The sequence below is a fragment of the Gossypium arboreum genome, chromosome 13 (assembly GCF_025698485.1).
Source record: "Gossypium arboreum isolate Shixiya-1 chromosome 13, ASM2569848v2, whole genome shotgun sequence".
In the NCBI taxonomy this organism is placed as follows: domain Eukaryota; kingdom Viridiplantae; phylum Streptophyta; class Magnoliopsida; order Malvales; family Malvaceae; genus Gossypium; species Gossypium arboreum.
The window spans coordinates 123165706-123188069 of NC_069082.1; the positions used below are offsets into that span (position 1 = coordinate 123165706).

The 22364-nt window shown below is 33.7% G+C and overlaps 4 protein-coding genes across 6 annotated transcripts; 2 read left to right on the top strand and 2 right to left on the bottom strand.

Moving 5' to 3' along the window:
- Positions 1 to 3296: 3296 nt before the first annotated feature.
- Positions 3297 to 8515, top strand: LOC108464020 (coatomer subunit beta-1-like). Of its 2 annotated transcripts, none has more exons than XM_017764078.2 (6): positions 3297 to 3541; positions 4502 to 6561; positions 6829 to 7338; positions 7535 to 7620; positions 7947 to 8199; positions 8294 to 8515. In XM_017764078.2, the coding sequence occupies exons 2-5, from the start codon at positions 4516 to 4518 to the stop codon at positions 8149 to 8151; spliced, it is 2847 nt and encodes a 948-aa protein (XP_017619567.1). In that variant the 5' UTR covers positions 3297 to 3541; positions 4502 to 4515; the 3' UTR covers positions 8152 to 8199; positions 8294 to 8515. The 2 variants fall into 2 exon arrangements, with proteins under 2 accessions (XP_017619567.1, XP_017619568.1); XM_017764079.2 differs by having other exon boundaries at positions 8300 to 8515.
- Positions 8516 to 10214: 1699 nt separating this feature from the next.
- Positions 10215 to 13247, bottom strand: LOC108464628 (exocyst complex component EXO70A1-like). The gene is made up of 2 exons (XM_053024479.1): positions 12860 to 13247; positions 10215 to 12607 (listed from the first exon to the last, which is right to left on the bottom strand). The coding sequence occupies exon 2, from the start codon at positions 12572 to 12574 to the stop codon at positions 10526 to 10528; it is 2049 nt and encodes a 682-aa protein (XP_052880439.1). The 5' UTR covers positions 12575 to 12607; positions 12860 to 13247; the 3' UTR covers positions 10215 to 10525.
- Positions 13248 to 14556: 1309 nt separating this feature from the next.
- On the bottom strand, positions 14557 to 17805 carry LOC108464498 (exocyst complex component EXO70A1-like). Of its 2 annotated transcripts, none has more exons than XR_001868310.2 (2): positions 14906 to 17805; positions 14557 to 14682 (listed from the first exon to the last, which is right to left on the bottom strand). XR_001868310.2 is itself a non-coding variant. In XM_017764832.2 (2 exons), the coding sequence occupies exon 2, from the start codon at positions 17249 to 17251 to the stop codon at positions 15203 to 15205; it is 2049 nt and encodes a 682-aa protein (XP_017620321.1). In that variant the 5' UTR covers positions 17252 to 17272; positions 17548 to 17805; the 3' UTR covers positions 14722 to 15202. The 2 variants fall into 2 exon arrangements, 1 of the variants encoding a protein (XP_017620321.1); XM_017764832.2 differs by lacking the exon at positions 14557 to 14682 and having other exon boundaries at positions 14722 to 17272; positions 17548 to 17805.
- Positions 17806 to 19624: 1819 nt separating this feature from the next.
- On the top strand, positions 19625 to 21817 carry LOC108464458 (serine/arginine-rich splicing factor RSZ22-like). The gene is made up of 6 exons (XM_017764770.2): positions 19625 to 19743; positions 19961 to 20085; positions 20188 to 20276; positions 20858 to 21092; positions 21186 to 21299; positions 21522 to 21817. The coding sequence occupies exons 2-6, from the start codon at positions 19997 to 19999 to the stop codon at positions 21556 to 21558; spliced, it is 564 nt and encodes a 187-aa protein (XP_017620259.1). The 5' UTR covers positions 19625 to 19743; positions 19961 to 19996; the 3' UTR covers positions 21559 to 21817.
- The last annotated feature ends 547 nt before the right edge of the window (positions 21818 to 22364 follow it).

The following is a 22364-nucleotide window of genomic DNA, read 5'->3' on the forward strand; positions in this document are numbered from 1 at the left end:
AGAATTTTGAAAATATTGAAACAAATGAATTCCTCCTACAAATCTTTCAAACAAATACACCCTAGTGATTTTTAAGAAGAATAATATTATATTTAAATCTAGTCTCCTTCTTTGTAGAACTTACTTATAATACATTTTTAAAAGTGATACCAATGTATGCGTTTGAAAATTAAGGATTTAGAATTTATATGTGTTTAAAATAATATACAATAAACAATATGTGTATGGTTTGAAATTAATTAATTATGATAACACATAAAATATATACAATATTAAAATAAAAAAGATTAATTTGTGAGGAAAAATAAAATTTAAACCACAAATATATCATATTAACAACACTAAATGCACTATAATTATTTATCATGGTGTTGTCATCAATTGTGAGTTAGTGTTGAGTTGACTTATGGCACCAACTCAATTAACAATATTATTAATATATAAATTCTATCACATATATATAATGCGGAAATCACAAATTTAGAACACATATATGTGTTTAAAAATAACGTATAATAAACAATAAAATGTATGGTTTGAAACTAATTAATTATAATAGCAAATGAAATATGTACGTTATTAAAAGAAAAAATAGATTAAATTATAAGTAAAACAAAATTTAAACACATAAATACATCATATAAACGATACTAAATGCACTATAATCATTTATCATGATTTTGTCATAAATTGTAAATTAGTGTTAAGTTAACTTATGATATCGACTCAATTAACAACATTATTAATATATACAATTGATGAAGATAATAATTTGTGCATATTAAAATAAAATTATATAAAATTTATTAGAATGAATATTTGGTTGAATGGTAAATTTAAGATTTTATTGATTCAAATGGCGAGATTTAAATCCCACCGTATGTATTTTTTAAAATGAAAATACTAAAATATTCTTGAATAATATAATTTATTTTAATTATAGAATGATATTTTTGTAATTTTATCTAAATTGGTGATTTGACTAAGGGTGACACCAACTCAATAAATAATAAAAACATTTTAAATAAATTTGAGTTAACTCAAAATCAATGCATTATTTTTATAAAAAAGTAATTATTATAAATATAATGTACATAATATATTATTTTAATTTAAACTGCTTGCAATATATAAATATTAATATAAAAGCTATCAACTTTCTTTAATCAAAGTAATGAAATGTTGAAATAATTTATGGAATGATCTTATATATGAGATCAACTTTTTTTTTTAAATTTTAAAATTGTTTAGTGATAGAATTGTATTTATGAAGTTATTGATAAACATTTTATATTAAAATTTTAATCTCATATACAATTATTTATATTATTATTTAAATCATTGACTGAGTTCCCATCACGAGTTAAAGGGTACCAACTTGATTAGTGAAATTATTAAAATATTTTTTGAATTTAAATAAGTTATATTATTAGAGGGTTTTTCTTTTTAATTTAAAAATAAAAAATATAAATATGGTGAGATTTGAATCCAACATTAATAAAAATTTAAATTTACCACTCAACTAATGCTTTATTTTTATTTTTTACACCTTGTAATTATATTAATTAATTTTAAATCATACGTTTCATTATTTATTGTAGAGACAAATCTCAAAATTATACATAAACTTTGATTTAATGTGCGTTTCATATATGAACTTTAATTTAGTGCAATTATATACATGAAACTTTGATTGTGGTTCAAATATATATAAAAAAAATTAATTTTGATTCAGTTATACACATTTAAAGAAATAAATACATCAAATTATTTTATATTTAATAAATATAATTATTTATGTATGTAATATGTAAATATAAAATGATACTATATCGATAATTATGTTAATAATTTGTGAGGATTGTATCAAATAAAAAAATTATGAATAAAATTGTACAAAATTAAGGTTTATATATAAAATTGCATATTAGGCCAAAGTTCATGTACAGTCTTAAAAGTTATCCCTTTATTGTATGTTCATTTTGAACACACCTCTATATCCTAAATATGTGGTTTTCACATGCATAGCCTGTGATAAATTTTCTAGTCATAGACAATTTTTTGGGGTTATATGCTAGTTTTTTTTTTTTTGTGGGCGTTTTATATTGATTTGATTATATTTTATAATTGACAGAACATATATTTGTAGTTTCACTTAAAAACTCTCGAATAAATCATGTATTGATCTGTAAAACAATAAATTCTTATATACTTTACTTTATCAATAGAGTGGACTATGGGCTAAGGGTGTACATATTTCGATTAAAACTGAATTAATTGACCGAATTGAATTGATTCAGTTAATCGATCAACCAGCAAAATTAAATTTGTTCGGACTGATTAAAATTTTTGTAAAAATTTAATTATCAATTAATTTAGTTCGAAAATGAATAGCCGATTGAATCAAGAAATTAATTGATTAATCGAAATTAATAATATATATTATATATTTGTAAGCATGATACATATCTATAGTAGTATATAGAGTGAAGTGGACTTATAACTATTGATATTGATATAATGGGTCAAAGACAAAATATTATGAAAATAATATTAATGTATTTTTTAGTAATATTAATGTAATGCTTTTAATTTAATGTTTTTATTGTATTATTTGTTATTTTCATCTTCTTTTAAACTGCTTTAATTAAAAAGAATATTGTCATTGTATTCGTAATCATGTTTTAAACTTATTTGAACTAAAAGAAAAAAAGTCACAAATTTAAGTTAAGTTGATTAACTAATCGAATTAATTCGATTCGAACATAGGTTAATTCAGTTAATAATAGTTGGTTTCAAATGATGATTTAATCAACTATTTGAACACCTCAATTTTCATTGGTTACCAAATTACTAGTATTTATCTATTGGTTAAATATATGGTGAGGGCATGTACTTTTATAGAATTTGAGATTTAGTCCATATATTTAAAATTTAAAATTAATTTTTCTTATTTTTAAATTTAAATATGCTAGTCCGATCATTATCATTGTTAGTAGTTTTTGTCAAAATTTGTCAACTTAATATGTTTAATTTTGTTCAATCATATGTCATGTATTATGAAAATAGCCTAATCAACATCTCAAATTAACAAGTTTTGATGGAAAATACTAACAATATTAATGAATGGACTGAAAATTTTAAATTAGAAAAGTAGAAGGACTTAATTTTTAAGTCCTTTAAGTACAATGACTAAATCTCAAATTTTGTCAAGGTCTAAGGACTAAATGCACATTTTAACCTTTATCTTTTTATTCAATTTCCGTTGGTTAAGAAAAACAAAAGCCCTCGTCTCACACAGTAGTTAAGGCCCGTAAAAAGGGAGAAATATAAATTGAAATTACAGTATTCAAAGTAGATCTTAGATCTGAGCGCATCCGTCTTCTTCATTTCCCCTCAATAAATAAAAATGATGTTATTTTGAAGAACGTTCCCATTTCCACCCTGAAAAAGAAGGAAAAAAAAAAAAAGAAAGAAAAGAAAAAAAGCTGCTTCACCTTCACTAAGCGGCCTCTCTTCTCGACGGATCTGATCGTTCGAGGTTCGTTTCTCTCTCTCAATCTTTCCAATTTTCCGATCTATTGATTTACTTTCTACTTTCCTCGGTTTTGTATTGCGTTTTACTATATTAGTTTCTTTTTATTGGAAAATCGAACGGAGGCATTCTTATCTTTTGTTTTCGAAGCTGCAACAGTTGGATTTACGTTTTGGATGTGCTGTTCCTTATTGATTTGATAAATTGGTTGAATGCTTCACACACTGTAATAAATATAGCGAAGAGAATTCTGCTTTGTGGATTTGAATGAGTTGCCTCCTTTTTCTTTTGGCCGCGCTTTCGCAGTGTGAATGTATTTTGTTATTAAATTCGTTATGTTTTGATTTTAATTGGCAATGTCAGCACTAATGCTGGAATTAGGAAGATGAAAACAGATGGATGTTATCGTTTTCTTACTCGGTAGGCTGACCGGCAGTGATTTTCTATTAATAATTAAGCCAAAATGAGCATGATTCTTTATTTTGATCTGTCAAATGTGGCATTAGGACATATTTGTCTCGGTTGTAAATATAGTGCATTTTCCTATGAATTAGGAATGGCGAAGATTGATAGCTCCTCCCGTTTAGTATGAGCATGCAATTCAAAAATATATGTAGTAGAGCTTTCATGTGAGATCTCAAGCAGAATTTATTCTAAACCATGCATTAATAAATGCTCATTATTGTTTAAAAGAGTTGAAAAGCAATGTTCTATGCAAGATATGTCTGCAAATCCTGTAGTGATAATGTTCTATGCATGTGGAGGTAATTGAGAGATGGTATTGTTTAAGACCTTGAATGATTTGTATAAACTATGTTTTTATAATTTTCATGTTATAGATGCTTGTGTTATGCTGGGATGGCTTTATTTTAATCTGGCTTTGATAATCATCAATAGCATTATACATTTTATACTTTGTTTTTTGTTGATGATGTGATTTTTCATTGATGTTCTTTCTAATTCTAGAAAACAAGCAAGAAATGGAGAAGTCATGCACTCTTCTTATTCACTTTGACAAAGGAACACCTGCAATTGCTAATGAGATTAAGGAAGCGCTTGAAGGAAATGATGTTTCTGCAAAGGTTGATGCCATGAAGAAAGCAATTATGCTTTTGTTGAATGGCGAGACCCTCCCCCAGCTTTTTATCACCATTGTCAGATATGTTTTGCCTTCAGAGGATCACACTGTCCAAAAACTTTTGCTTCTATACTTGGAGATAATTGAGAAAACTGATGCAAAGGGGAGGGTATTACCTGAAATGATATTGATCTGCCAAAATTTGAGGAACAATCTTCAACATCCAAATGAATATATTCGTGGTGTGACCTTGAGGTTTCTCTGCCGCTTGAATGAGACAGAGATTATTGAACCACTAATCCCATCAGTTCTACAAAATCTTGAGCACCGACATCCATTTATTCGGAGGAATGCTATATTAGCTGTCATGTCCATATATAAGCTCCCACAAGGTGATCAGCTCTTGGTTGATGCACCTGATATGATTGAGAAGGTCCTTTCGACGGAGCAGGATCCATCTGCCAAGCGAAATGCATTTCTTATGCTATTTACTTGTGCACAGGAAAGAGCCACTAATTACCTCTTGACCCATGTTGATAGGGTTTCTGAATGGGGTGAATTGCTTCAGATGGTTGTACTGGAGTTGATTCGTAAGGTTTGCAGAACAAACCGTGGGGAGAAAGCAAAATATATTAAGATTATTATAGCTTTATTAAATTCCCCATCAACTGCAGTTATTTATGAGTGTGCTGGCACCCTTGTTTCTCTCTCATCTGCTCCCTCTGCTATTAAGGCTGCTGCCAACACTTATTGTCAGCTTCTTCTATCTCAAAGTGACAACAATGTCAAGCTTATTGTGTTAGATCGGCTGAATGAGCTCAAATCTTCTCATAGAGATGTTACGGTTGATTTAATCATGGATGTGCTTAGGGCACTTTCGAGTCCAAATCTTGACATCCAGAGGAAGACGCTCGATATTGTTCTTGAATTAATAACTCCACGAAATATCAATGAGGTTGTTCTTTTGTTGAAGAAGGAAGTTGTGAAGACTCAAACTGGAGAACTTGAGAAGAATGGAGAATATAGACAAATGCTCATTCAAGCTATTCATTCATGTGCAATCAAGTTCCCAGAAGTTGCAAGCACTGTTGTGCATCTGCTGATGGATTTCTTGGGAGACAGTAATGTTGCTTCTGCTATTGATGTTGTAGTTTTTGTTCGAGAAATAATTGAAACCAACCCTAAACTTAGGGTGTCCATTATAACTAGGCTGTTGGACACATTCTATCAGATCCGAGCTGCACGTGTTTGCTCCTGTGCCCTTTGGATTATTGGAGAGTATTGCCTTTCACTGTCTGAAGTTGAGAGTGCCATAGCAACCATCAAGCAGTGTCTTGGAGACCTACCTTTCTACTCTGCTTCTGAGGAAGGAGAAGCTACTGATGCCTCAAAGAAAACTCCACAAGCAAGCTCCATTACCATCTCCTCCAGGAGACCAGCTGTTCTGGCTGATGGTACCTATGCAACCCAGAGTGCTGCCTCTGAGACAGCTTTCTCCCCTCCCACTATTGTTCAGGGATCATTGGCTTCTGGGAATCTCAGGTCTCTTCTCCTTACTGGAGATTTTTTCCTCGGGGCAGTTGTTGCTTGCACACTGACTAAACTTGTTTTGAGATTAGAAGAGGTGCAGCCGTCCAAAGTTGAAGTTAATAAAGCAACCACACAGACATTACTGATCTTGGTGTCTATGCTGCAATTAGGACAGTCTCATGTTCTTCCACACCCAATTGATAATGATTCGTATGATAGGATTGTTCTCTGCATGAGATTATTGTGCAATACCGGTGATGAGATCAGGAAAATATGGTTGCAGTCTTGCCGTCAGAGTTTTGTTAAAATGCTTTCAGAGAAACAGTTGAGAGAAACTGAGGAATTAAAGGCGAAGGCTCAGGTTTCTCATGCACAACCAGATGACCTCATTGACTTCTACCATTTAAAAAGTCGCAAGGTGAGAAAACAATTTATAGTCATCATTTTATGTGCGTAAGTTAACATCTTTGGTTTGTGCAAAGTTGGTCATGCTCATATCTGGTCATATTAGGATTCTATTTTAGCATGCATTTTTTGGTTCCTTTTGATAGAATGTTCTGCTTTATCTCCTTTTCCCCTTTTGGTTATGCCGGATCTTTTGGCTTTGACACATAAATTGATTCTTCCTTGGATTTGTCATGAATTTATGTGCTTGTATCTGAAAGTTTCAGTTGCTAACTTCCAGGGAATGAGTCAGCTTGAATTGGAGGATGAGGTCCAAGATGATTTGAAACGTGCAACTGGAGAGTTTGTCAAGGATGCAGATGATGCAAATAAGCTTAATCGCATTCTTCAACTGACTGGATTTAGTGACCCAGTATATGCTGAAGCATATGTGACTGTCCATCACTATGATATTGTTCTTGATGTCACTGTTATTAATCGAACCAAGGAAACTCTTCAGAATTTGTGCTTGGAGTTGGCAACCATGGGTGATCTGAAACTTGTTGAGCGTCCACAAAACTATACCCTCGCTCCTGAATCTAGCAAGCAAATAAAGGCTAACATCAAGGTGTCTTCAACTGAGACTGGTGTCATATTTGGCAATATCGTTTACGAGACTTCAAATGTGCTCGAAAGAACTGTTGTTGTTCTTAATGACATTCATATTGATATCATGGACTACATCTCTCCTGCCGTTTGTAGTGATACTGCATTCAGAACTATGTGGGCAGAATTTGAGTGGGAAAATAAGGTATCTTTATAATTAGCAACTTGCAATATCAGCTTCCTTTAGGCTCAACATTGATGCCCTTAGTATGAGTAAATTTGACTTGTTCAGTTTGCTAAAATATATTAGCTCAGTTTTATAAGTTGCTCACATTCATTTGCATGGTGTTTGATTACCCATTGATGTTTATATTTAAATTTTCATTATTGTTGTGATTCAGGTTGCTGTTAACACTGTAATTAAAGATGAGAAGGAATTCCTTAACCATATTATCAAGTCCATCAACATGAAGTGTCTCACTGCACCGTAAGTTTGACTTATTTAGAAACGAATATAGATTAAAATATAAACCGATCAGGTTTTGGTTTCTGCATACCATGCTCTACAATGCACAATATTAACATTACAGCATGCTATATGACTTATAGGCCAGTATGTTGCGAATCAACTTAATGAATCTATTATGGTCAATTTGTAGTATGTTTGTTTCCGAAGTATATTTCTTTATGGTTTGGTGGCGCCAACAAACCTTTTATCAGGAGTTGCTGTTGATTTTAGCTCCCTTATAGATCATCTGCATTGTTATTAATGTGTTCTTTCTTGTCCCTTTTTCTGGCTGGGTTGTGTTTCAGATCTGCGCTAGATGGTGAGTGCGGATTCCTGGCTGCTAACCTGTACGCAAAAAGCGTATTTGGGGAGGATGCATTGGTAAATTTGAGTATCGAGAAACAAGCAGACGGGAAGCTTAGTGGGTATATCAGGATAAGGAGCAAGACCCAAGGAATTGCTCTTAGTCTTGGGGATAAAATCACTTTAAAACAAAAGGGAGGCAGTTGATTTGCTTGCAGTATTTCAACATTATCAATTTGTTTTCTCCCAAAACTGGTAGTCGCTCTTGTTTTGAATCTGTCACTTGGTGCCTCCATCCCCCATTGAAATCCCAATTTTAATAGTATATATTTTTTTTCATGTTTTAAAGTTGCAGGTATATTAGTTCTCGCATTTGGAAAGATGGCCACCACACTTCATTTTTGTTGTGCTTTCTGTATCTAGCGGTAGTAGCACAGTTGATGACCTTGTTGTATTTGGAGTTGCATATTTGAAGACAAAAAGGCCCCCATTGAGCAATGGTTAAAATACTGCCTTTTATCATTTAACCTTTCCAGGACCTTTGGCTCAATAAATAAATCTCTTCATTTAACCTTTTTCTTTTTGGATGTATTCCCATTTTCTCTCAGTGTACTCCCGATAACGGGCATGTTTTTTTATTTATCTTCTTTCTTGTTTATTATTTTAGGATTTTTTATACAACTAATACAAAAAAATAAAAAACGAAAATGGTATGAAATTAGAATTAATTATGAAAATGGGCTATTTGGACAGTGAACACTGGTGTCGCCTGATTGGTTGGAGGCATCACGTACTTTTTCCATAATCATTGTCCAATCTTATGCAACTGCGAATACTTCTCATACAATCAGGTTCCATCAATTTGGACAAGTGACTTACTGTAGGGAAAGGACTTAACGAATAAACCGAGTGTTCAGAATAAGCATCTAGTTGGTCATCAAAACCAATGACAGGATGATGATTGTAGAAAAAGTAGGGTTGTACGGCCAACCAATTAAGTGGCACCGTTTTTCACTGTTCAAAAACAATCAATTTTCGTAATTAATTATTATCTCATATCATTTTCGTATTTTTTTTATTATTTGTATAAAAAACCCTCTGTGTTAACTTCCCAGCACTCTTTGCTGCCTCATGTGTGTGATTTCCATATTTTACCGAAAGCCTTAAATCATCCATAATGGTTCACGAGAATTTATCCACACGGCTCAAGTTTCCTACATGTGATCGCATTGTTATGTATTATGGTTAGATTCGTTAGTTGAATTAAATTAATTCTTATAATTACTTATTAATCGCCTTATTGTCTATAGATTAAATTCTAAAATTTTTAAGAGAAAATAATCAAATCAATCAAGACTATTAAGGCGTACTTGGTTAGAATGCAAAAATGGAAAAAAAAAATAGAGTATACTTAGTAAAAAAGAAAAGTGAAAAAGAAAAAGAAAGAAGAGATGATCACTCTCAATTATAAAGTACAAAATCAATCTTTCAAAATCGAATCGATGAAATGGGAGAAAATGAAGGAAAGATATTTATTAGTTCAAAATTATATATTTTTAAATATTTTATTTTATTTACTTGTATTTTTCAACCTACTAAGTTATAAAAAGAAAATTACTTATTCTTTCAAAATTTTCTACCAAACAATACCTATGGAAAGAACAAAAGATACATTTCTCATATTTCTATTTTTCTACCCTATAACTTTTTTTTACCTTTCCAATGTTCTTGCCACTCTTGCCACTCTACTAAGTACACCCTTAAGCACATATTTATAATTAGTGTATTTAAGTGTATCTGTGGATGTGTTAATGTCATAATCAAATACGAATTTAGTTGAGAAAATGACTAAAACCCTTTTTTTTATTTATGAAATAACAAATATTATATTATGATGATCTTTTTATATATTTTATATAAAATCTATAAAAATCAATTTAAACTCAAAATAAAATTTTTAAAAAGTTACACATAAATTGAATTGTGAGTTGTGACTATTGTATATACATAATTTGCCAGCATTGCCAAGAAGAAAACGAAATGGCAGGTCCTAAATTTGAAAACCACATTATGCTTGAAGAAGAAAGAGAAGGGGAGGAATATGCTCAAATGAATATGAAAAATGAACAACTATATTTATTCTTTGAATAAATAAGAATGCCAGAAACAGCCCACACTTTATTCCCAATACAGAGGAACTCAACTTATCAAGAACATGTGCACCCATTCTAATAAAATTAAACAGTTAGGCATCAAATCATCAAAGTCGATTCTTTTAGGGAATATTGACCACTAAATAAATTAATCAATCAAAGCTAACCCTTCAGTTTCCACTTTTATGCCTCAATATTTATACATGAAATTCACTAAATTACATAGCTTTTATGCCAAACAAGCTAGCAACTAAATTAAATAAACTTAATATGAAATTATAACATGAAATGGTATACCTGAATGTATCATTATCTTATCTACCAACCCAACACAGTTTTAACTTTGATGGGCAAAGGATGAATATATGATGAAGAATAGTTATAAAACACGTACAGTTTAACCACCGCGACAGAAATAGATTGGACAATCATGCAACAGCAGATGCAGTCCGGCGAAGATCTACCCCATTATCAATTTTGCTGCCTGTTGGCCTGCCTTTGAAACTGCCGTACCTTTCCCGCCTCGGTAGAAAAAGAGAAAGGAGCATTTGTTCCAATCCCTGCACTGTGTACTTTGCATACTTACTGGAACTTGCATCTTTCTCTACCAATGGCCCATAAGTTTGCATATAGCTTCGATATACTGGTAGAACCGTTTGCACTATTAGTTGGCATGTCTTCTCCCTCAAATCTCTTTCTGGGATAACCCAAACAGACTGCTTTCTAAACATCTCATCGAAAGCTTCATTAAAAGTCTTGAGCCTTTTCTTTACAAGATCACGAGCTGTGGCACGGCTGCCTGAGAACAGAATTAACCCTTCACGGCTTAAATGACTAGGGAGCTTACCCCAGCTCTCTCTTAAGAAGATAGCAGAATAATACTCCTTGTACTGTTCATGTTCTTTCAACCAAGAATCTCCCATGAGCTCTCCAAGTTTTGTTCCCTTTAAATGTTTGTATAGATGCCAGTGGCAGTTCATGGCAAAAACACATGACAAGGTAGCATCGCCATATGCCTTCACCCACGTTTCCAAATTCAAATCAACGGCCTTTATTATTTTCAGAACCTCATTTACAAGGATCATCTCCTGGAACTTTTTCTGCTTCCAACTTTGATGAATGACAAGAACCTGACTCAGGATCGGCCTATAATTATCACCGAGAATTTCATTGCAGTAATCAGTTATAAAACTCACCAATCTTGGAATGCTCCCATCCTGAGGAGGAGGGCTCTGCCTCTGTAATTCCACCTGAAAAAAGATTTCCCAGAAAATTTCAGCCGCACCGTCAATAACCCCCTTGATGAGATCTCTTGTCAAGTTTTGGATCTCAGCACATGCTGCTCCCCCAAAGAGCCTGTTGAAATCCAATCTCAATTTGTTCAAAGATGAAAATATATCCAATAACTTCAGAAGCTTTACAGGTTCTTTCTTACTCTCCGTAATAGTCCTTCCGAACTGAAGAAATGCAAGAATGCCAGCTTGTGCAGCTATTTTTGCAAAACAACCCATCCAAACATCCAATCCAATCCTCTCGAAAACATCATTGCAAAGCTTGAAATCTGCCTCAAACAAATGCTTTACTGCAAACTCCAAATGTTTTCCCCACTGTTCTATATACCCCTCTATGCTCTGCACATTATTGAACTCCGAAATTGAGATCTCAAGATAATCCAGATCAAGTGCCTTCAAGCTAGCTCTGACATTTGAACTACGAACTTCAACATAGATTGTAATGCACTTCTCAAGTCTATTATTAGCAATCAGCCTACCAAGGATTGCTTGCAACTTCTGAATAACAGTCACAGGTAAGGGCGATGGTGCAATGCATGCCTGTTCGCCTAGTGAAGGTGATGACATTGGAAGTGGCACACTATGCTCCGTCAATAGTCTTCTAAACTCATTTTCCAGTTTATCCAATGCAGCATCCAAAAGGCCTCCATCAAGATGTACTCTTTCCCCATCATTTTGCAACTCCCTTAAGCCCTTGAGCGATGTCTTCAAATTTGACAGGTACATTCCGTCAGCAACTCTGTTATCCTCCAAATACTCAATTATATCTTCCAACCATTGAATTGCCAGTCCGCAATTATCACCCAGAAACCTTAATGCCTCTTCGAGGCGTTTCAACACTGATAAATACCCAGGAAGATCGTTCCTGGGATCTGATAGCAGGGACTTTTCAAGTCCATGAACAGCATCGAAAACCTTAAGCACTGCCGCAGCAGGGCCCACAGCTCGGTTAATATGGCCCCCGACAGCAACAAGTGCATCCTTGTCGGCGCGAATGGGGCGGACAGCAGCTTCTAAGGAAGGCAATCGTTGGTTGATCTCCTCTAACCTAGGTCCAGCCTTTTCAAGAGCCAATCCTAGAGTTCTCGATTTCTCTAAGCTAAGCTTCAGTGACTTTCTTGCAGCTATCAATTTATCAATACAAAAATTGTTCTTGCAGTCGTTACCAGATGCAGATTGGTCCATCTTAGCCCCCAAAGAAAAATCCTAATCACAACCCTAAACCAGAAAAACCCAAGCTTGCAACTATAACTATGAGTGAACTGAGACTACAAATTTGAAAATCTACAAGCAATACCGCAATGGGGTTTTTTTCCCTAGCTTACTTTTTTTGGGCGATTTGATCAATTTTATACGAATTTAATTAAGAAAAAACTCTCTTTTTTTTTTCTTTTATTCTTGACCGAACTCTCACCAAATTAAACCCAAAAACAAAGTGAATGGCGGAGAAAGCGAGTAAGAAAAACTCACTCCGGAAATAGTTGATTGAGAGAGGCGAGGTGAACCGGAGAGCTGAGCTGGAGTGGAATCTGAATCGGTGAGTTTTAGATTCCGAATTTCCAAGAGAGAAACCCTAAAGTGAAAATAAGAGAGTATAAATAATCTAAAAAATTTGTCCCTTTTTTTGAAAAAAGGAATAATATATATTTGCATTGTAGAAATCGCCGCCAATGGTTTGCCTATGGAATCGTGTTTGGTTCATTTATAGCTTCAGGACACAGTATATTTGTCTTCATGTCATACTAAAGATTGACTCCATTTTACTGCAATTTCATCATCTCTCTCTCACTATTTATATAAATTGATTCATTTATCACTCTCTTGGTTTATCAATATTCAAATGCAAGTCGAAAAATAATCAGAGCTAATGATGGAAATTGTGTGGTGAAATAAATAAAACCATTGCCCAACCTCAAACTCATATTCCAAAATTATTACTACCCTTTCTAAATAATTACATTTAACTTTTAATCAAATCAAAAGTGAAACTAGAAATTTTTTTCGTATCAAAATTATATTGTAATTTTACGATATAAAAATATAATTTTATAATTTTAATTGTAGGAAGTCAAAATATAATTTTACTTTTATTAATTTAAAATTTAAAAAAAAAAATTAAAATAACTCCATTTTAAGGGGGTTGGGGCCATTATAAACTCCTAATTTCACCGCTGAATCAATTTGTCAATTTTTTGTACTTTACTTTTTTTTTTAAACATTATTGATATTAGATTGAGATCATGGTAGCTGATGACAGTTCATTTAAATGATCGAGAATCATAAGATGTATTATAAAAGTTTAAGAGGAAGAGAGATTGTTGATAGGGAGAAAGAAAGAGAAAACTCTCGTAATTGTAAGCTTTTGAGGATTTTATAAATGATATTTATGTATTTTTTTCTGATTGTAAATTATTATGTAAGAACAACATGTAAATGAGACGCACAAATGATAGAGAGAACTTGTAAGATAAAGGATAATAACAGGGAGGTAGTCTTGTGAGGTGTGTGCATATAGCATATGAAACTTGGATTTTACATTGGCCACCCAACTCTAAAGTTGTCTCATTTCATCAGCATTGATACACTAGTTTTAAGTTATATAATAGGCATGGAATAGATGAACCCAATGTTCTTTGGGAGTAGATTTGATATATGATGAATTAGAGCCTCTTGAATTTGAAATAATATAAAAGAGTTAATACCCTAAATAATTATTCAGATTTTAAATTAAATTTTAAAATTTAAAATGTTTTGATTGAATCTTCGAAATTATGTTCATCATATTTTTTTTGTGAATCTAGTATCAATTTAGGTATTAAACACATAGATTAGACTACAAATACGTGAATAAACAACTGCATGGACAATTTATATTTGATATGAAGGACAAATAGAGGATTATATAATAACACAATACAATATAATTTTGAAACAGATTTATCTTAAAAAGACAAAACACCTAATAATAATACAATTTCGTAAAGTTAGATTAATGTTGAGTACAACTCGTGACACCAACTCGTAAATAATAATGTATGTATGTATGTATACATCAGCAGGATACAGGAAGTTAATATTGCCAGGATATGAGGAAAACAAAAGCACAGCTCCAAAATATGGTAGAAGAAGAAAGGGAAAGAACAGGATAAAGAAGATGCTGAAATAAATTCGAAGAAGGAACATCTATATTTATTCTCTAATAAGTAAAAATAATCCAAGAAACAGCCGAACACTTTATTCCCAATGCAGAGGAACTGAGGAAGGTAAGTTCTCAAGGACATGTACACCCTATCCTAATAGCACAAAATAATAAGGCATCTCATCAAAGTTGATTCTTTAGGGAATGTTGATCTCTTAATAAATTAATTAATCACAGCTAGCCCCTTCATTTTCCACTTTTTATGTCACAATATTTGTACATGAAATCCACTAAATTACAATGCTTTTATCCCAAACAAGCTATCAACTATATAATTAAATAAACATAAATATGAAGTTAAACTTGAAATGCTATACCTGGATGTTATTCTCTTATCTGCCAACCCAACACTGTTCTTGCTTGTTATGTCCCCCAATCCCACCCCACATTTGCTTTACAGTTGACAAAGCAAAATCTGCTTCACACATCAAATTCTGGCAATTCCTTGAGTAATGAAATGTCAAATGTCCAAAGCATGTGCTGTCCAAGGGCAAAGGATGAATGATGGAGAATAGTTCTACCTCCGCCCTAAGAACACTGATATGTACAAGATATAAGATTAAACCTCTAAAACATGAACATTTTAACCACCGCAACATAAATAGATTGGACAATCACGCAACAGCTGATGCAGTCCGGCGAAGATCTACCCCATTATCAATTTTGCTGCCTGTTGGCCTACCTTTGAAACTGCCGTACCTTTCCCGCCTCGGTAGAAAAAGAGAATGGAGCATTTGTTCCAACCCCTGCACTGTGTACTTTACATACTTACTGGAACTTGCATCTTGCTCTACTAATGGCCCATAAGTTTGCATATAGCTTCGATAAACAGGTAGAACCGTCTGCACTATTAGTTGGCATGTCTTCTCCCTCAAATCTCTTTCTGGGATAACCCAACCAGACTGCTTTCTAAACATCTCATCAAAAGCTTCATTAAAAGTCTTGAGCCTTTTCTTTACAAGATCACGAGCATTGGCACGGCCGCCTGATAACATAATTAACCCTTCACGGCTTAAATGAACAGGGAGCTTAGCCCAGCTCTCTCTAAAGAAGACAGCAGAATAATATTCCTTGTACTGTTCATGTTCTTTCAACCAAGAATCTCCCATGAGCTCTCCGACTTTTGTTCCCTTTAAGTCTTTGTATAGATGCCAGTGGCAGTTCATGGCAAAAAGACAAGAAAGGGTAGTATCACCATACGCCTTCATCCATGTATCCAAATTCAAATCGACGGCCTTTATTATTTTCGAAACCTCATTTACAAGGATCATCTCCTGGAATTTTTTATGCTTCCAACTTTGGTGAATGACAAGAACTTGGGTCAGGATCGGCCTATAATCATCACCAAGAAGTTTATTGCAGTAATCAGTTATAGAACTCACCAATTTCGGAATGCTCCCATCCTGAGGAGGGCGGCTCTGCCTCTGTAATTCCACCTGAACAAAGATCTCCCAGAAAATTTCGGCTGCTCCGTCAATAACCCTCTTGATGAGATCTCTTGTCAGGTTTTGGATCTCAATACATGCTGCTCCCCCAAAGAGCCTATTGAAATCCAATCTCAATTTGTTCAAAGATGCAAATATATCCAGTAGCTTGAGAAGCTTTATAGGTTCTTTCTTACTCTCCGTAATAGTCTTTCCGAACTGAAGAAATGCAAGAATACCAGCTTGTGCAGCTATTTTTGCAAAACAACCCATCCAAACATCCAAGCCAATCCTCTCGAAAACATCGTTGCAAAGCTTGAACTCCGCCTCAAACAAATGCTTTACTGCAAACTCCAAATGTTTCCCCCACTGTCCTATATACCCCTCTATGCTCTGCATATCATTGAACTCTGAAACTGAGATCTCAAGATAATCCAAATCAAGTGCCTTCAAGCTAGCTCTGACGTTTGAACTGCGAACTTCAACATAGATTGCAATGCACTTCTCAAGTCTATTATTAGCAATCAGCCTACCAAGAATCGCTTGTAACTTCTGAATAACAGTCACAGGTAAGGGCGATGGTGCAATGCATGCCTGTTCACCTAGTGACGGTGATGACATTGGAAGTGGCACACTATGCTCCATCAATAGTCTTCTAAACTCATTTTCCAGTTTATCCAATGCAGCATCCAAAAGCCCACCATCAAGATGTACTCTTTCCCCGTCATTTTGCAACTCCCTTAAGCCCTTGAGAGAGGTCTTCATATTCGACAGGTACCTTCCATCAGCAACTCTGTTATCCTCCAAATACTCAATTATATCTTCCAACCATTGAATTGCCAATCCGCAATTATCACCCAGAAACTTTAATGCCTCTTCAAGGCGTTTCAACACCGATAAATACCCAGGAAGATCGTTCCTGGGATCTGATAGTAGGGACTTTTCAAGTCCATGAACAGCATCGAAAACCTTAAGCACTGCCGCAGCAGGGCCCACGGCTCGGTTAATATGGCCCCCGACAGCAACAAGTGCATCCTTATCAGCACGAATCGGGCGAACAGCAGCTTCTAAGGAAGGCAATCGTTGGTTGATCTCCTCTAACCTAGGTCCAGCCTTTTCAAGAGCCAATCCTAGGGTTTTTGATTTCTCTAAGCTAAGCTTCAGTGACTTTCTTGCAGCTATCAAATTATCAATACAAAATTCGTTCTTGCAATCATTACCAATACCAGATGGGTCCATCTTAATCCCCAAAGAAAAACCCTAACCCGAAAAATCCAAGCTTGTAAATACGAATACGAATGAACTGATACTACAAATTTGAAGATCTACAAGCAGTACAATAATGGGTTTTCCCCCCTTGTTTACTTTTTATGCGTGATCTTATCAATTTCCCACGTATTCATGCAAGAAAAATCATTCATTTTTTCTTTCATTCTTTACTAAAATCTCACCAAATTAACACCCCCTCAGAAAAAAAAGGGAAAAAGTACACACACGAAAAGTAGGTGGGGAGAAAGCGAGTAAGAACAACTCACTTCGTAAATGGAGAAGAACAGTAGTGGGTTGAGAGAGTCGAGTTGAACCGGCAAGCTGAGCTGGATCGGTGAGTTCTGGATTCCAAATTTCAAAGAAAGATCGGAAAAAGAGAACCCTAAAGTAAAATAAAGGGAATATGATCTATAAAAATGTATAAAAAGTAAAAGACGTAGAAGCACTGTAGACGTGTGCTAGCTTAAGAAAATGACGAACGACTTTTTCTATCCCCGCTGTGGCTTATGGGAAGAAGTGAAAAATACAACGGAAATAAAGAGACAATGGTTAATTCTTATAAATGCCCCTAAACTATCACTCCAATTTTAAATTGACCCTTCAACGTTAAAAATATTTAATTGAGTTCTTAATGGATTTTTTTATTAAAATATTTAAGGTGATTGTTTCCATGTTAACACGCGTTAATTTTTTATTCGTATATGATTTTAATAGATATCGTAAATTTAATTTTTATTAATTAATAAAATAAATATATTAATATTATTAAAACTTACAAATAAAAATTTAAATAAATGATTATTGATTTCTAAATTTCTTTTGAAACATAACAAGTATAATACAATTACGCCATGCTTGGTTGGGGAATAGAATAGCAATCTCCTTATTCAATAAAGGGTAAATTATTCATTTGTTTAATTAAACGTAATACTCATTTCATATTCTTTGTCCTCCGTAATAGTTATTATTTGGTATCGTTAAAGAATAGTTATTTCATACAACATTGAATAATTAACAAAATTAATTTTAGATTTATCCTTTAAAATTTGGACTCGTAAAAATATAAAATAAAATGTTCGAAATATTTTAATGTAATTTAATATAAAATAATTACATTAAGAATGTTATTAAATTATATAATATTATTTTTATTAAATTATATTTAATAATAATCATATTAAATTTTAATAACAATAACAATAATCATTTAACTAAAAATATTTTGTTAAAAGTTCTTCGATCGTTTCAACTTTTTTTCTTTATGCTTTTATAATATCTATTCTATTCAACCAAACACCATAATACTATTACGGTTCTATTCCATTCAATCGAACAATTGAATTACTGATTACAACTTTATTTCATTCCAACTCTATTCCATTACAGTAAACCAAACGTGCCATTAAAGTATAACTATAAGTTCAAGTAACCACAAGTATCAAACTGTTACAAATGGATTACCTTAGTAGTCACAATGCAGAATTAAATCATTACATCAAAAACAAATTAAAAACTAATATAATTTACATTAAAACCAACAAATTAACTGAACTAACTGAATTAAAATCTACTTATAACAATCGCACATGATAAGATTTAGAGATCTACACATATAATTATGCACGATTCTCCAATCTGGATACTGAAAACCAAGGACCTCTCTTGATTGGTAATTTTTAATTTTATATTAGTAAGTAGTTATTTTACATTTCAGATTGTTTTTTTTAAAATTTTGCGATGGGTGCAATCTTTTTATGGGCTGAATACTAGTTTTAAGCCATATAACAGGCAAGGATAGAATGGACCCAATACTGTTTTGGACTGGATCTCATATGATGAAATAGACCCTCCAAAATCTGGGATAATATAATGGTTAATTCCATCATATGACCTCAGGCTATTGCTTATATTCTAAATTAATCCTTAAATTTTAAAATGTTTTAATATTGTAGCTTAGCTATAAAATTAGGAATTGAATGTCAATTGGAGTCTGATGTGAGGATATTTAGAGATAATTTCGATCTAATTTGTTAAAAAATAGATAGTGTCAATAAAATTTAAGAGGACTATTATATATAAATATGTTAAATTCAAATTGTTCTTGAAATAGGTACACATATTTACAATTTGATCTTCTATTTTAAAATTCCTTTAAAGTAGATTTGAGCTGACATATAATGGTAAATGTAATAATTAGACTGACAGAATGACTTGATTAATAGGATACTTATACATTGAGGATTCAATTAAAATATTTTAAAATTTAATGACTAATTTAAAATTTTAGTCATAATTTGAGGAAGTTTAATGGAATTAACCCTAATATAAAAACACCCTTATGAAAGCAAGGGTAGTAGCCATTGAACAGAATACTAAAAAAAATCCCTAAAACTCAAAAAGCCGAAGCAGCTGATTTCGCTACCGCTACTGCTATTGCTTCTGCTTTGGTGCAGTTCACCAGGGTGAGCTTCAGATCTCTCTATCTTTTCGCTCTTCCTTCTCTAAATATCGTCAGGAATTGCAAATTAATTTGATTTTCAAGTTTCTTTTATATTTTCTGAATCTTGATTTGGTTTATTTGATATATATACATATATATAAAATCTGGGAACACCCTTTTTCTGGTTGATTTGTTGGGTGTTGAATTGAAACATGAATGACGTGAGAATTATTTCGTAGGTTTCTTTTGACCCCCCCAAAAAAAACACACACACGATGTCTCGCGTGTACGTGGGTAACCTAGACCCACGAGTTTCGGAGCGGGATCTTGAAGATGAGTTTCGTGTCTTTGGAGTTATTCGGAGGTATAATCTTGTTTGCTCTCTTGCCTTTAACATGATTCGGGTTTTCATAATACTCCAAATGCTGACCTTTTCATTTGATGTTCTTTCTTTTCCCGCCCTTAGTGTATGGGTTGCTCGGAGGCCTCCAGGTTATGCTTTCATTGACTTTGATGATCACAGAGATGCTGAGGATGCCATTCGTGAATTAGATGGTATTCCAACAATTTCTTCTTTTTTATGAAGATGACATTTATTGCATCCTAAATGTTTTGTCTAGTTACCTGTGAATACTAGCCTTTCATGTAATAAAAGATAACACATTGGTTATGGGGTTTCTCTTTCCTAATTGATAAGAAAGATTTATAATGAAAATTATAATTTTGGTACGCCCCTTGAAGTCTATGTTTATTCAGAATCAGATGAGCTTTACAAAGAACATATTTTTCCATGTCCGCATCTTCATGTCTATTTTGTGGAGGAAGTTTGTTTATGCTGTTAGATCACAAACTATGTTGCAAATGTTGCCCATATTTGCTCAAGACCTTTGGTCTTTACCCTGACCAAATAAAATATGTAATTGGCTTTTTTTTCCCTATACAATTTGTTTTTCTATTGTTCTTGACTGTTTAGTTTTATATTAATGCGGCAGTCTGTAAAATTTGTTGGCAGGATCATAGTGTTTATCTCTTTCATCCATCTAAAAGCAAGCCCCTGTTTTCTTTTTCATAATGGCATCTTTAATGAGCATGAGTTTAGTTTGAGAGTCGCAATCTATTCCCTGTATTTGGAACAGGCAAGAATGGCTGGAGAGTTGAGCTTTCTCATAACTCTAGAGGCAGAGGTGGACGTGGAGGCGGAGGTGGCGGTGGTGGCGGTGGCGGTCGTGGACGCTCTGGTGGTTCTGATTTGAAGTGCTATGAATGTGGTGAGCCTGGTCATTTTGCTCGAGAATGCCGCACACGTGGTGGTTCTGGAAGACGTCGCAGCCGCAGCCCTAGATATCGTAGGAGCCCAAGCTATGGTCGCAGGTAAGGCCTCCTATGCTAACATTGATTATCTTTATGATTGATTGAAGTCTGTTATCTGTATGTGATTGGATGACACTTAGCAATTTGATGCAGAAGCTACAGTCCTCGTGGACGGTCCCCAAGACGCCGCAGTCTCTCTCCGCGTGGGCGTAACTACAGCAAGTCTCCCCAATACCGCGGTCGCGAGGAAGTGCCATATGCTAATGGGTGAAGATCCTTAAACTTTATACAAGAGCTGAATGGGCCTTGTAGTAATCTTTTTCATCAATAAACTTCATACTAGGAACCAGTTGAGATTTTGTTATCCGTCCTTTGCCCTATACATTTGATCATGCTCACTGCCATGCTTGTCTTAATTTACTTTTGCATTGTGTGGCCTTTTGCTTTATGATATATGAGCATGAAATATTTCTACTGAATTTGGTGCAGAAATGGTGTAAGGGACCGCCATCGCAGCAGGAGCTAAGTACCACAAGGATGTAGCTTTTATGTGAGGAGACTGAGATCAAGAATGTTTAGTTTGTTTGGACTTCAGTGCTACTGTTTTTAATTGGGCAACGCCCTCAGCCTCTTGGATTTGGATAAGTTTTTTCCGTTTTTCTACATTCTACGTTGGTTTTCTTTGCTTTATATATGCTATATAGTCCTTTCTGTTAGGAAAGAAGAAGCTTAAGATGATGTCTATAAATTTTGTTGAGAAATCATTCCAAGAACTCTGCTAAAAATTCATGCTTTTTTTTTCTTTTTCTTTTTGTGTTGAGGTGTTTTCTGGGTCTGCCTCAGTGTTTTTCTGCTTCTACGCTCCCCCGGGATTTACTTCTTTGCTGGCTGGCTATGGGATCTTCAATACTAGATGATTGTGGGTCCCATTTGGCATCATCTCTATTTGGCTATTTGCTACTGTTTGAAACTTTGAATGAATCTCTCTCTCCAGCTCTGATGCAACTTCACTCAAACTCTAGTGGCATTTCTTAACTTTTTATCTTTAAAGGATTGAGGAGCTGCTTCAAATGCTTCTGGCAGGTACTTATATCTGTTCCACAGAAGTTGATATGTTTTAATGTCCTTAAAACATCTAATAATTTCTTTGCAAACTTTTAAAAGAGACAACAAAAAGAATTAGAATGTTACAAGGATGGATACTTTCTGCTTTTTTCAACATAAAGAATAAGTTGGGAGTTCTCTACTTGAGTTTGAAAGTTGGGATGCTGAACTCGCCTTTCTTCATTGTGTCTGCATCTATACCAAGATGATATAGAAAAGAGTTTGTTT

Excerpts from the sequence above, each read along its gene's own strand:
- LOC108464628 (XM_053024479.1), bottom strand. The coding sequence starts at position 12,574 with ATGGACCAATCTGCATCTGGTAACGACTGCAAGAACAATTTTTGTATT.
- LOC108464498 (XM_017764832.2), bottom strand. The coding sequence starts at position 17,251 with ATGGACCCATCTGGTATTGGTAATGATTGCAAGAACGAATTTTGTATT.
- LOC108464458 (XM_017764770.2), top strand. The coding sequence starts at position 19,997 with ATGTCTCGCGTGTACGTGGGTAACCTAGACCCACGAGTTTCGGAGCGG. Across the intron at positions 20,086-20,187 it reads GTCTTTGGAGTTATTCGGAG|TGTATGGGTTGCTCGGAGGC; the intron begins GTATAATCTTGT and ends TCCCGCCCTTAG. Across the intron at positions 21,300-21,521 it reads GAAGTGCCATATGCTAATGG|AAATGGTGTAAGGGACCGCC; the intron begins GTGAAGATCCTT and ends AATTTGGTGCAG.
- LOC108464020 (XM_017764078.2), top strand. The coding sequence starts at position 4,516 with ATGGAGAAGTCATGCACTCTTCTTATTCACTTTGACAAAGGAACACCT. Across the intron at positions 7,339-7,534 it reads AATTTGAGTGGGAAAATAAG|GTTGCTGTTAACACTGTAAT; the intron begins GTATCTTTATAA and ends GTTGTGATTCAG. Across the intron at positions 7,621-7,946 it reads ATGAAGTGTCTCACTGCACC|ATCTGCGCTAGATGGTGAGT; the intron begins GTAAGTTTGACT and ends GTTGTGTTTCAG.